General features: G+C 43.0%; 1 protein-coding gene across 1 annotated transcript in view; it reads right to left on the reverse strand.

Moving 5' to 3' along the window:
• Nucleotides 1-10,473: 10,473 nt before the first annotated feature.
• Nucleotides 10,474-14,112, reverse strand: part of pcdh18b (protocadherin 18b) — a 37,476-nt gene continuing 33,837 nt past the window's right edge. The window contains exon 5 of the mRNA XM_040174699.2: nt 10,474-11,950. Within this exon, the coding sequence (XP_040030633.2) occupies nt 11,001-11,950 (950 nt within the window). The 3' untranslated portion in view covers nt 10,474-11,000. The remainder of the gene's footprint in view (nt 11,951-14,112) is intronic.

The raw sequence follows: 14,112 nt of genomic DNA on the forward strand, positions 1-14,112 counted from the left end.
CCATGACAGTTGCCAGATAAGAGGAGGAAGATAAAGAGAAAATGTATAAATTACAGGACAGTCACACTGTTTTCAAAACAGGAAACCTATTTTTCCAAACACAGTCCAATGCTTTAGTGTTTACAGGAAACATATACCGGTAATGCTAATTTTAAGACTCCAACTTGTTTTTAGGGTTTCCACCTTACACACGTTCACATGTTTTGATGTTAAAAAAGAATATAATTTGTCTTGTATAGTCTGTGTGACTACGTTACATTTTAGCGCCAGTTTCTTTAAGCCCGCCCTCCCAATTCAGACCAATCTTAGCGCAAGTTCAGCGTTGTATTGGCCCTGGTTGAGAAAACAGTTTCAAAATAATTTCCGCAAACCCACAGCTTTATATATGAAATCCAGACTTGTAAATTTGGGACGCCATGTAGAGACTTGTACGGAACTGCACAAGCACTATCAAAGTGACATTTTCATGATAAGTCCCCTTTAAGATGCCAACCATTGCTCTTCGGTCATTGCTCTCATTAGAGAAAATCTGATAAACCCATTGTGCTCTACCTGCTCAGCCGCAGTGAGCGACTAGCTGGTGAGCATTGTGGAACCTGTAGCAGTTTGTCTCATGAGTTGTTGGGAGACCCCAGCTTAACGAGATTTGGGAGGTCCTAAATTCATCCGCTGGACACACACAAACTGCAAATGAATGGCTTCCTTCATATGGCAACTGGTTGCTATATGTATGCATATGAATATAACATTTCCTAAGAAATCAGTGATGGCAACTGTACGAAACCGTTTGAGAATTTCAAAGCTTCAACTTCAGTCACAGGATGGAAAGTATAGAAAAACATTATCAAAAATCTAAATTGATAAAGCTAGAGTGTCCATTTGATTCTGTGCTTCACACGGGACCCAAACTACGGTCTCCTGGGTGACAGTCCTGTCTTTCTTTTTTACCCCATCCATCCACCCTAGGAGGAGTTTCTCAATCGTGTTCTACTGTGTTGCTCTCAGCGTTCAATAATGGCTTCACATTGTAGGTAGCTGAAAGTCTGGTGTGTCTCATACAGACAAAGGGTGCCACAGTGAGACCGTATCAGAAGCAAGAGGCACACAGCTACGGTCAGACAAAGATTAGCTTTGTGTGTCTGACACATTCTCTCTCTCCCTCTCTCACACACACACAGACAGTCTTATCGGTCCAATCTGCTGTGGAACAGTCCCAGAATGTCCACAGATGTTGTTTACTGCCATATTCCAGGAGATAACACTGGTTTAGTGAGCCTTAACACACACACACACACACACACACACACACACACACATACACACACACACACACACATGCACACCAACAGACAGAGACATTGTAGCATCAAAGCAGATACATAGATGGGTTAGACTGAACAATCAAGAAATCCCAAATGCTCATAAACAAAATGGAGCACACAGATTGAGACATTAGCACACAAACACGGTGTGACAACACGGCATACACACACACACAGCAGCTATATTTTAGCTGATGGTCCATTATCTAACCACAGCCAGCCCTTCTCCTCAGCGTGTGTGGGTGCATGTATTTTTGGCTATAAGCTTTTTGTCACACTACAGGTGTTACGTTTAGTCCAAACACACACATATATGCATGTATACATAAAACAGACCAAACACAAATGAAAAACATCTCTCCAACTGCTTGGATGAAAAGAGGGGCATGTTTTCTTGTAAACAAAACAAACAGCCATATTGCTTTGTGTGCGGTGGGAAGACAAAAACAAAGACTGATTGAAATATGGTATTGTGTGTAATATATATATATAGGTGTGTAAGGTGTCTCACCAATGATGAAACCTCAATGAATGCTTACAAGGTTTTATCAAACTACAAAACAAGTTGCTGCAGTGACTTAGTCAAGAGGAATATCTGTGCGTATCACTTCTCTTGACCATTAATGCAGTGTATATTATGAAAACTCTGCACTAAATTTAAGAACAAAAAAAATCTAGAAAATAAACGCCAATCAAACATGAACAACGTATCAGAATCACAAGACCCAACAATGGGATACGATGCAGGTTCTATGACACGAGGGACAAGACAAACTAGCAAATGATAAAGGGAGGCGCGGAAAATATATATACACAGGATAAGGGCAAAGGTAGAACTAATCACAGTCGAGGCAGACAATCGGACCAGCTGGGAAGCACACTGGGGGAAGGAGCCAGTTGCCTGAAACGAGAGGAGAGTTAACTTTAAAAAAATAAAATATCATGAGACAACATAGATACGAGACCGATCCGACGATGCAGCAGCAGGAAGCTTGACCCACCATGCCCCCGATTTGTCCGACAGTGAGGCAGTGTTGTGAAGTGGAGCTTCTAATAATGACCCGAACATGTCTTATATTGAACGGTAACAGTTTTTTACTGTCTAAACGGCGCAGAACGCGCTCTCGATACAGGTTCACATATTACCCTAACCCAAAACAACGTCAATGCTACTTCCTGTTGTCCAACAAAATAAAGCACTTCCTGTTTAGTACGCTATTCAAACAAGCAGCGCCACAGAAGCACTCCAAAACAATCCACAACAGGCAGAGGCTGCGGTCTTTGAGCTGCAAAATGGGGAAGCGGTGGTGTTGCTGTTCAACTGATACAAAAGACAAAGACGTCTGTGGCTTCAGCGGGGACAGTAACAATGGAGAATGTCAGAAGCATTTGATTGTGCAGTGTATAGTGTTCATTACTGGCGGACGTTTCAAAATTTTATCAGGTACCGCTAAATTAGCGGTGTATAACCGGGCAGAGCCATTGGGGGTAGAGGCTATAGCGGACATTGTGAACAGATATATGCATTGGAGGGAGACATAGGATTTTTGATATGAATTTGTTGTTTATTTGAATATTTTTTACATGTAATTGTTTATTCTTTGTCACTCAAATGACTCAAATCTCTATAGGCCGGTGTCCTGATGTCGAAGTACATGTGTTAACAAATTTTGCAATTGACAAGTGGATGTTGTTGTCTACATTGGAGATCAAGTTTGTAAGATTTCTTTTCCTGTGTTGGGCAGCTGAAGTGGATTGCTTATAATTATTACTTACAATTATTTAAATTGTAGGTTTCCAACCTCGTACCTTAGCATCAGGTCTTTAAATGAGATAAATGAGTCGTTTTGAAACAGTCTCAATAATTTCAAATGCACAGTACGACTCACAAGTGCAAACCGGAAGATTCACAAATTCACACTGAAGGATTTACAAATAGATTTCAATGCACACTTCAATAAATTACGATTTATATTGGCAGATCGCTTCACATTTGTGTGTGGGTTTTTTGAGACTCGTCTTCTGGCGCAGATCCACAAATTAGTTTTTCTCAACATGGACCTGTCTGTAGCCAATCAGATGTCACCCTCATTTTTAACCAATCACAACTCCCCCCTCCCTCCAAGTTTATAGTTTCATGGCGTGCACGATTAACGTTAATTACGTTTGAGTTGTAAATGACTGCTAGGTAAAACATGTTGCATCATGGATGTATTTTGCGGCATTTTAATACAAGCCTTAGCTAACTGCTTTGCAAGGTAACGTTAATGCATACAGACAACCTAGCATTGTAAGCTAACGTTAACTTAGTTACTATACAATGATTTTTACTAACTTCACACAACATAGCCTTGCTAGTAATTTTTTACTAGCATAATTAAATCAAAAATTTAATATTAAATTATAAGTAAAGTACATTGTTCATCCCTCACAGATTGCATGATAGACTGGAACATTTCTTGGAGGCAACCTCTTGACATTGAAGGGTTCTGCTTCAAGGGCTTCTGTAACTCGTACTGAACGGTTAGCCTCCGTAATAAAAACATTGCAAAGGTGATGAAATTCACCTTGCAGTTCTTGAATGCAACATGTGTTTGTATCACACAGGATTGACACATCAACCCAATGTTATGTTATACAATTAACCTTGTGTTCAAGCTAATATGGAGTGCTATTTTGTAATGCTAGCCATCACTACAAGAAGTTAGACGTTTATTCAAAAATTTGACAAATGTGACCTTTTTGAGATCAAAAATACATCTGCAAAATAATGTGCTTACAATGTCATGGCTACATTAAATCAGAAGGATTTCTGCATAATTTACCTAGATGCACTGGCTGTATTAAAGTAATAAGGCCTAAACAATATAAATTACTAAAACATTATTTCACACTAAATTTCAGAAACGTCTTCATCCCTGAACTGGATGGCAAGTTGGAGACGAGCAAAACGCTAGTAGTGCATTTTTCTGAATTTGATTGATTCTGAATCTGTTACGGGCAAGTAAAGTCAATGAAGCCCTTGAACAAGTCGACATGCTCATCCTCACTGATAGCCAGGGACAGAAAATATTGGAATCAGAGGCACCGCCGGCCCCACGGGTACCCAGTTTCCCAATCCCTCACGCCCGACCGGACCCGGCTCCCTTCCCGACCCACCGAGGGCCTCCCAACTGTCAGGGCAGGAGTGTTGGAGGTGCGGGCAGCCCGGACACTACCGGCGGGAGTGCCCGCTGATAGACTATCTGAGAGGGAGTGGGACAGACGGTACGGGTTGCTGGGCCTCCAACACCCCCCCTGGTCCAGGAGCGACATACAGCGTTCCTGTAAGGATCAATGGGGGTACACATCAGGCGATGGTGGATTCAGGCTGCACACAGTTTATGATTCACCTGAGGCTGGTTCACCCCAGGGCATTGGTAGAGGCATTGCGGATGTGTGCATGGGGATATTCACGACTACCCAGTGGTGCCAATAGATATTAGATTTCGGGGTAAAAAGCATAAAGTGAAGGTTGCGGTTATCTCCCGCCTTACGCACCGCCTAATCTTGGGGACAGATTGGTCAAGGTTTCATAAATTAGTGGGGCAGTGCGTGGGGGTGCGTTGACGACCGACAGGGACATGCGGGATGTGTGTGGTGCTCAGGGGTGACGCAAGGTTGTCCGACACTGCAGACGGGGAGGGGGAACCGACGAAGCCTCCTATGGAGACCCTGCTGGTTCCCGAATTACACTCCATGGAAGATTTTCCACTGGAACAGTCTCGTGATGATACTATACGCTTTGCCTTCGACCAAGTGATACAAATTGATGGTCAAATGGTGCGCCCTGACGCAGCGTTATCATACCCGCACTTTTCATTGATGGGGACAGGCTATACAGAGTGAATCGTGACACTCAAACAGGTCAGGAAACATCCAGCTGTTTTTCAGCGGTGCCGAAAAGCCTGTTCGGACCAGTGTTTATCGGCTGAATAAAACCTTAAAATCGTAAATTCATTCACAACAATGAACGTAATTGGTATAAATGGCCTGATCCTCTGTTGTTAGCAGTATGGGATGTTCCCCAGGCCTCCACGGAATTTTCTCCCTTCGAGCTGCTGTTTGGCAGGAAACCACGGGGGGTGCTCGACCTGCCTAGGGAACACTGGGAGGAGGGTCCGAGCCCTGGTAAGAACGATATTCAGTACGTCCTAGACCTGCGAGCCAAACTCCACACACTGGGTGAGTTGTCACGTGAGAATTTGCTCCAGGCCCAGGAGCGTAAACAACAGCTGTACAACAGAGGGGCCAAGCTGAGGCAATTTACACGGGAGAAAAAATACTTATATTGCTTCCATCGTCTAGCTCAAAACTACTAGCCAAGTGGCAAGGGCCCTTTGTGGTCACACGGTGGGTAGGGGACGTTGACTACAAGGTGGTGCGATCTGACATGGGTGGAGCTACACAGACCTAACCCTTCTCAAATTATGGAGGGAGGCGGAGTCTGTTTCCCTGGTGTCCGCAGTAGCCGAGAGAGAGGAGCTGGGGCCAGAGGTCCACCAGTCCGACCCGGCTCCATTTCAACGTCCATCTCTCTGCAACCCAGCAAACAGACATAGCACTCATGCAGAATGAGTTTAATGGTGTGTTTTCCCTCCTGCCAGGTCGCACGGATCTCATAGTGCATCACATTGAGACGTCCCCAGGCGTGACAGTGCGGTCGCGGCCCTACAGGTTACCTGAACACAAGAGGAAAATTGTTCAAAGAGAATTGGCTGCTATGCTGGAGATGGGGGTAATAGAGGAGTACAACAGTGCCTGATGCAGCCCCATTGTTCTGGTCGCCAAGAAGGATGGCTCTATAAGGTTCTCTGTGGACTATCGCAGGGTGAATGCTGTGTCACGGTTTGATGCGTACCCGACAAAAGACGGCTTTCTCCACTCCATTTGGATTATACCAATTCACCACGCTTCCCTTTGGGTTGTTTGGTGCCCCGGCCACCTTCCAACGCGCCATGGACCGGGTGCTGCGTCCGCATGCTGCGTATGCCACCGCCTACCTGAATGACGTCATCATATACAGCACCACGTGGGCGGAGCACGTACGGCGTGTGGGTGCGGTGCTGGAGTCCCTGAGGCAGGCCGGGCTCACCACCAATCCGGATAAGTGTGCAGTTGGACGGAGGGAGGTACGGTATCTGGGGAACCACTGGGGCGGCGGGAAGGTGCGCTTTCAGGTGCGCTCTCAGGTGGACAAAACTGCAGCCATCAGCAGCCTTCCCCCGTTTTGTCCCAGTAGGTGTAGGGGGTGGACCGCCCGGTCCTCTACATCTACCGGAAACTATCTGAGAGAGAGACCAGGTACAGTACGGTGGAGAAGGCCATCCGTTGCGCGGTCAACCCTGCGGTACTACGTCCTGGGACGCCAATTCACCCTCTGTTCGGACCATGCTCCGCTGCAGTGGCTCCACCGTATGAAGGATACCAATGCCCGGATTACTCGGTGGTATCTGGCTCTACAACCTTTTAACTTCAAGGTGGTCCATAGGCCGGGGGCGCAGATGGTCGAAACCTGCTCACCGCAAAAGAAAAATGAAGTATATTGCCAAGTAGACCCGTGTGTCCGTGTGTCCTTCGACTAACCCGATGGTAGTAGCTCCATCGCGGCTACAGTCGGTGTCTGCAGTGCAGGAAACCAGACTAATACGGTAGATGTACCACTTTAGTCTTTTGACCACTCAAAGCGGTTTAACAGTCCATGGTGTGTACACACACATAGCGACTATGTAACCATTCATCACCGTTCATGCACATCCTGACTATTGTACCATTCATACCCTTTCATACATGCACTTACTTCACTAGCAATTTGGGGTTCTTACCCAAGGACACATTGATATGAACTAGTGGAGCCGGTGACAGAACGGCTGGTTCTATAGCACAAACTATTGCACATAAGCAAGGGAAATAATATCCATTATTATGGAGGTGTTTCTTTATCTTACTGTACAAAACAACAACAACACTGTGTATGATTGAAGATAGCATGCTGGCCTTAAAGTTTTTTGCATGTTTTGGAGGTAAATAATGTTTTATGCGAAATGTTGTTCCTTTCCTTTTTTTTGTTCTTTGTGTGCTTTGTGTTTCAGTTTTGCAATTACAAGACGTATTATACTGTTGCTTACTGGGTCTTTGAATGAGATCAAAGGTTGTATGGTTTGCAGTATCTTAGGGAATGTTGAAGAAAATTTTACGTTGCCACGCAAACTGTTTGAATCTGCCTTTAGTGCACTTATTTCTGCGTTTGTTGAGACCTTCCACAGTGGTTTGGAGGCAATGACCAGATCAGGTTTTTGGTTATTTGATTATAAACCACTGAACCTCAGATGAATTCAATCAGCTCATACAGAACACAGCTCCCAGCTGGTGTTCCACCTACCTATCACTCCCACACTACCTCCCGCAGCCTGTGTATTCCTCGCAGCTTCTGCCAGCTGGCTCGCCACTCAGTCAATGGGACTGTTTGCTATCAAGGACGACCCGTTGACATGAGGACAGCAGAAAGTCTACACTCTTCTGTCGCAGACTGAGAACCCACTTGTTCTGACATAAATTTTAATTACAAAATAAAAAAGAAGTTAAACAGTTTTGCTGAAATTGATGTACTTTGGCTTGGAAGAGTCACCTAAATAAAAGTTATGTATTGATAGGATGAGGACACTGGGTGATCATAAGATGTTGCTTGTAAGCTGTTGTTTTCGAAGGAGAAAATACACAATTAACAAAACAAGGTTTAAACAAACACACACAAACACACACACACACACACACACACCTCTACACTGACAATAGCCTCTTACTTGGGATAGCTTCGTAGCAATCAAAGTGTGATTCTTCCAACTTATCCTTAAACAGGGTTTATCCAGCCAATGACCGGGACTGTGAAACACTTTGTTGGTGGTTATGTGGAGTTCTGATCCTTTTGTATCAGCAGGGGGGGAAAAAGGATGTTGAATTCCTTGATCTTCCCTGTAAAGGTTAAAGTTGGTGTTATCCGTCTCTTCTTCAGGATTCAAGTGTGCTGATCTCCACAAAAACAGGTGTGCTAAGAAGATTACTGGGGTGGTATTGTGTACCAAAGTTGTTACAGCCTGCAGAAATGTAAATTGCAATGAGGAGGAACAGTGACATGGCGGGAGCCCATATCTATGGCCTTGGCAATGTCATGGCTAAATGGAAACATACCATAGTGTGAGAAAGCACTGCTGGAGTTATACATAGTCAAACTAATGAGATCGTTATTGATGAAACCAGAAAGCCTCTTAGCACAGTCCCGGTGCTTATACACAGTGAAGACATCAACATTGTAGACCAGTGAACATTTCCCCGTTTGATAATACCTTAAAGTTCTAATACAGAACAAACCAACATAAATACTTCCCCAGAAAATGTAATTCATACAGTGTTCAAAACAGTACTACCAACCTTCTACAGTTTACTTATTTCCTTAATTCTTTTGTTTTTCTCTATAGGAACAAAAAAAGTATGTTGTGTTTTGTGACTAATACTATAATCATAATAAAAAACTGTTTCATGTTAAGATTTGTGGATTTGTGAGTTTGGGTGGAATATGAAGCAAATTATAATTGGTTAACAGTCAACAAAAACTGACAACAATTAATTTGAGGCTATAGCCTAATTTAGATGTGAACAGTAAACTCTAATGTACTGTTCTGTATTACAATGTATTTTGAATTATACAAAATACAGTGATTTCGTTTAATGATTTAAAAAACAATTTAAGCTTTGCATGAAAATATGGGTGTCCCATGGCGGTTCCTTCTCAGTCTGCTGGTCCATTCAGCCGGTACCCTGAAAGCTGCAGGGTGGGGGTTTGTCCTCCAGGGGGCTCTGTCCGGTTGTCTGCTCTGGCTCCATGTCAGGCTTGTTGCTGCGAGTGGCAGTAGTAGTGATGTGGTAAGGGCCGGGTGCTGTAGTCACTGGTTTACAGTGCCTATGATAAGCCTCTAGGTGTCACCCATCATCTAGTCGTTAACGCAACAGAGGAGGGTGGTGATTTCACAAGTGGAGGTTGTGAAATCCCCAATGTAGACAACATTGGGGATTGCAGCAAATCTATCCATAAAACCTCCTCCTCTTTCTGCACAGCAGCTATTTTCGTCTGCTTTCACAGCAAATTTCTACCATTAGTCGCCATACATTCAAGGTTGATCCTTTTGTTTTGTGAACTCAAGTGGCACTGCAGAGCCTCTGTGTGCCTATTTTTTTGGGCTGAGACTACAATCTTAAGTCATTTAACAGTTGGAAAATGCCTTAAAGCTTAATCAAACAAGCTGATGCGAGTCACACAATCTGCTAACACTGATAAAAACCTTAAATTAGCCGGTGTGAAGATGAAGACTGGTGATGGGTTTGGTGAAGGGTTACGGTTTTTTATCATCTTTGAAGATTTAATGAGTCCATTGAGAAAATCCAAACGTATGGATCAGTTAAATGTATTCATACTTCAATGACATTAGTATAGTATCAGTTTTACTAAACAAACCAGCATCACTCACTTATCATCATAAAGGAAAGGGAACAACTACGAACTTCCATGCTATTCACCAGTTGGTAAGTGGTAGCAAACACACACACACGCACACACAACTAACCCTTTGCTGTGAAATGAGTTACTAAACTATTGTATTGAGAGTACACTGGTCAAAGAGAAAACAAACAGGATTACCTACAGTATATTAGATAGTATCCAACATTTTTCTATAGTTTAGATTAAGCACATCATGGTGTTATAGTGTTATGCAAAATGCAGTCCATGATGCTGATGGGTTTGCCTTTTGAAAGGGTTACAAGGCAAATAGCCCCCTCAGTGAATCATTATTGTGTTGAACACAACTGCTAGTATGAGGTGTCAGTCTTAATCAACTGCAATGGTCTGTTCTTTGCTGACAGTGGGACAACGACGACTTACGGTCTTTCAATAGTATGCTGACACTGTATAGGAATTCTGATCTTCATTGACATGAAGAGCCACTTTAACTACTTTCAGAGTGAAATTGTCTTCATGTCAGATCACATGCCAAATATATATAGTTTTCTTTCCCTGCTCATAAGAAGCAGAGTGAAAATCAAATATAAAACACCTGAACAATGTTTGTTATTTTTATTTGTTTACCATCCCCTTTCCCAACAATATTTCACAAAGACAGGTGTCCATTAATTCATTGATATATTCCGGTATACATATCGTAGTGACAAATAAAGAGAGAATAACAATTCAAAAGACAATTTAAATATGTAGAATGTTGATCGCATGTCAGTCTTGATTCAAGGTTTTCGTACTCAACATGCATTCAAAATATAAAAATAGACTTATTTTTAGTTTATATACATTTTTTTAAATAAATATAAGTATACAAATGTATTTTTAAAATACAAAGATAAATACAGTGACACAGAGTACATTGCGTACCAAACCAGCAATTACAAACAATTTTTTGGGATATTTAGCATTCACAAAACACAATTATTACATTAGAAATGCAACTTTAACGACAATTGCAGGTCTTGTTTTTTTTCTCTCCCTTTTCCCACCCATGGTCCCTCACTTTTTTTTAAAGTAAAGAAAGCAGTCTGTGGGTAGTTAATAAATAAAGAGGAACAGAAACAGGAAGTTTAGGTTTGCCGAACATCCTGTAAGAGTTTGTTGATTTCAGCCACCAGGTCGCTGGCGTCCACTAGCTCGTGTCTGCTGTCACTACGTTTGCCTTGAAGGTGGCCGAGCACGGAGTCAAAATCATCCTCCTCATAGTTCTCTGGGATCTCCTCCATGGCTGGCAGCCACTTGGAGGAGGGCCCGAGGAGCGCTGCTGGCACCGGTGCCGGGGAAGGTTGCACCAGAGTGGGGCTGACCAGTGCAGTGAGCATCGGGCTGCTGTGGGTTTTGGCGTTGTGGCTGTTGTTCTGGGGGCTGCTTTTGGGTGCCTGCGAGCCCTTGTGGCAGCTGCTTTGGGAGCTGAGCTTTGTGCTTGGTTTCAGGGTGTGGTAGCTGCCACCCTGGTGATGGCCAGATGGCCCAATGCTGCTTCCCGGGTTCTGGAAGTGGGTGTTGGCGGCCCAGGCCGCTACGCCTTGCTGGTGGACGGAGGGGTTGGGCTTCCCAGGGAGGTGGCATCTTCTGCGATCTAAAGATCCAGTCATGGGTACGCCCACTCCGCTGAGACTGGTCCCTTTCTGGTTCTCGTTAACATGGATGTACGAGTCTAGACCTTGGGGGAGCAACCGCTGGAACACACTACTCATCTCTGACAGCAGCGACGTGGTCCCACACAAGTCCTCATCTCTGGCATCAACCCCACCTCCCTCTCCCCCTTCCTCTTCTTCACCTTCCTCACCCCCTAGGTCCTTGCCGAAGGTAGAGAAGCTCTGGTTTCGGGCGGGGCCGCTGTCTGTGCAGGGCTGCGGGGGCTTTTCCTGAGAGAGGTCAGTTGCTTGGCGGGCTTCTTCCCCAGGGATGTAGAGGTTGCTGCGGTAGTCAGACGACGAAGACGGGGAGGCCAGGGGGGGCATCCAGCACTGATCTGAGTGACCTAGGACACGACACTCCTCTGTGCAAAGCCTCATAGCTAGAAAGAAAGACAGAAATATTTGTAAGTAATCAGGAATACCGAGCAGTAATAGAATACACACGCTCCTCACATCTGAGAAGCTCCAACCTGAAAGTGTTGATCTTTTCCATGGATTAAACACTTGAAACGACATCTGTAGTTGCACTGATTTGGACCTTGTTTACTCAGGTTGGTTTTGCAATCGGATCTGCATTATATGAGCCGTGCAGGTTTATGTGCCCATGTTTGGTTGTATGTGACAATCTGTGAATTGGAACTACAAGTAGGAGTTGGTCAAAAGAATCACAAAAATGTGGGAACCCATAGACTAAATTTGAAGTGAAAACAGTGGGTATATATTAATATATTCGCTTTTCAGAAAAATAAGAGGATAAAGTAAAAAAATGTTTTCTACTTTATGGGCTGAGGAAGGCAGAATTCTATTCTATTTTAAACCCTAACAATGTATCATTTTTTGAAAAGTTTACATTTAGAACATAGAGCACTTCAATTCAATTTCCGTTATATATAACAGGATAGTGTTTGTATTAGATACAGGCAAATTTTGCAGAAGAGACTCAGAGATCAAATTATCTTGTATTTGTTTCATGTTTCAACAAAACAACTATTAATCAGATAATAAATCAGAGTGATGCAAAAATGATTCCTGTCAGTCGAGTCATCTCCCATACAGCTTATCTCCCCCAGCTCCCCTCAGGTGCTTTTATTTTTTTTGCTAGGCTGCTCTAATTAGTGTGGAAGGCTCTCTGCAGGAGCAGTGCCTGCTACAGTACCGTCCAAAGTATTTACCGCAGAGAGACAATTCCGAGAGGCCGATCAATGCCTATTACAGATTCAAAATAACCCGTCCTCTAAAAGCTCTGCATCTTTCCCTTTCAAGTCGCTCTTTTCAATATTAAATCTTCAAATAGAAAATCTCTGAAGAATAAATTAGACAAATCAAATATGCCAACTTAAAGCCTTCATTAAAGGAGTGCAGAGCTTTCAGTCGTGCTATTGAGGGACTTCATTATCCCCTCATTAACATGAAAGCAACATTTATAATACATCTTAGAGCAGATGAAAAGTGCATTTGGGTGCAGTGGAAAGGGGGGAAAAAAAGAGTGCGGGGGCAGAGCAGATTGGGTGCCTTTCTAATGAAAGTGTAAAAATGAAGGATTTAACCCAAAAGATTTTAGTGTAAAAACAAATAAGAACATATAAGGCAAACACTAAGTGAAAGCTTGCCTATCTGATTGACTGAAGTCAATTCAGCTGCCTTACTAATTGATTTACATGCCAAAAATGTCTCTGGCTGGTTTATTTAGAACGACAAACATGACTCGTTGCCGATGATGGCTTTGTGAACTTTGTGAAGAGTTTTTTTTTTAGCAAACCTGAATCTGAGGACTACAATGTGGTGACACGTTTCAGGGAACATTTAAAGTATTTAGCATTGTAGTTCTGTAAGTTGGAGTGGTCCACTAGGAGACCAATAAAAAAATAAGAGTGGTCAAAATGTAAGAAACAAATGCTGAGCAATCATGACTTTTGGTTCCTAGCCGGGGTTCCATGAGCCCTATATACTACAAATTTCCGATAATGCAACCGGATGCTGCCTTATGTTGGATACTACTTGGTTGGTAAATGCTCACATCTTCAAACTCCATAACCTCAATTACTGTCACAGGTTTAAATTTATACATTTGTTCCTATTTTCTATAGGCTGTGTAGTCGGCATACCTCTCTTAAATAGTGAACTGACTTTGACCAATACAAGTGCTTATTTTACCCTTCTAAAAGGTCAATAAGAAATAGTATTCATGAACACTACACAACTGCCACTGTGACAGTACTCATTGATTGTGCAAAACGAATGGGGTCAGATCTCAACAGTGAGGGTACTTTTGATCAAAGCAATGACTGCGGTATATCAGAGTCTGGGGTGGAGAGGCCCACTTCTACACACAGCTCTGAAGAACAACCTCAGAACAAGCATATATTCTTTGGTCTTAAAAATGTCAATTGTGACGTTATTTTCTAAATAATGAAAATAATTTGAAACAATGTGGCCAGAGTAAAACGGTTTTCACGGCCTTGCAATTTTGGGCTAATAAGCCAAATACCTTTATTGCAGGAGTAAAATATTTATATTAATGTCGTGCTTTTGCTATTAATAT

Source organism: Gasterosteus aculeatus, chromosome 4 (genome assembly GCF_964276395.1).
Source record: "Gasterosteus aculeatus chromosome 4, fGasAcu3.hap1.1, whole genome shotgun sequence".
Lineage (NCBI taxonomy): Eukaryota > Metazoa > Chordata > Actinopteri > Perciformes > Gasterosteidae > Gasterosteus > Gasterosteus aculeatus.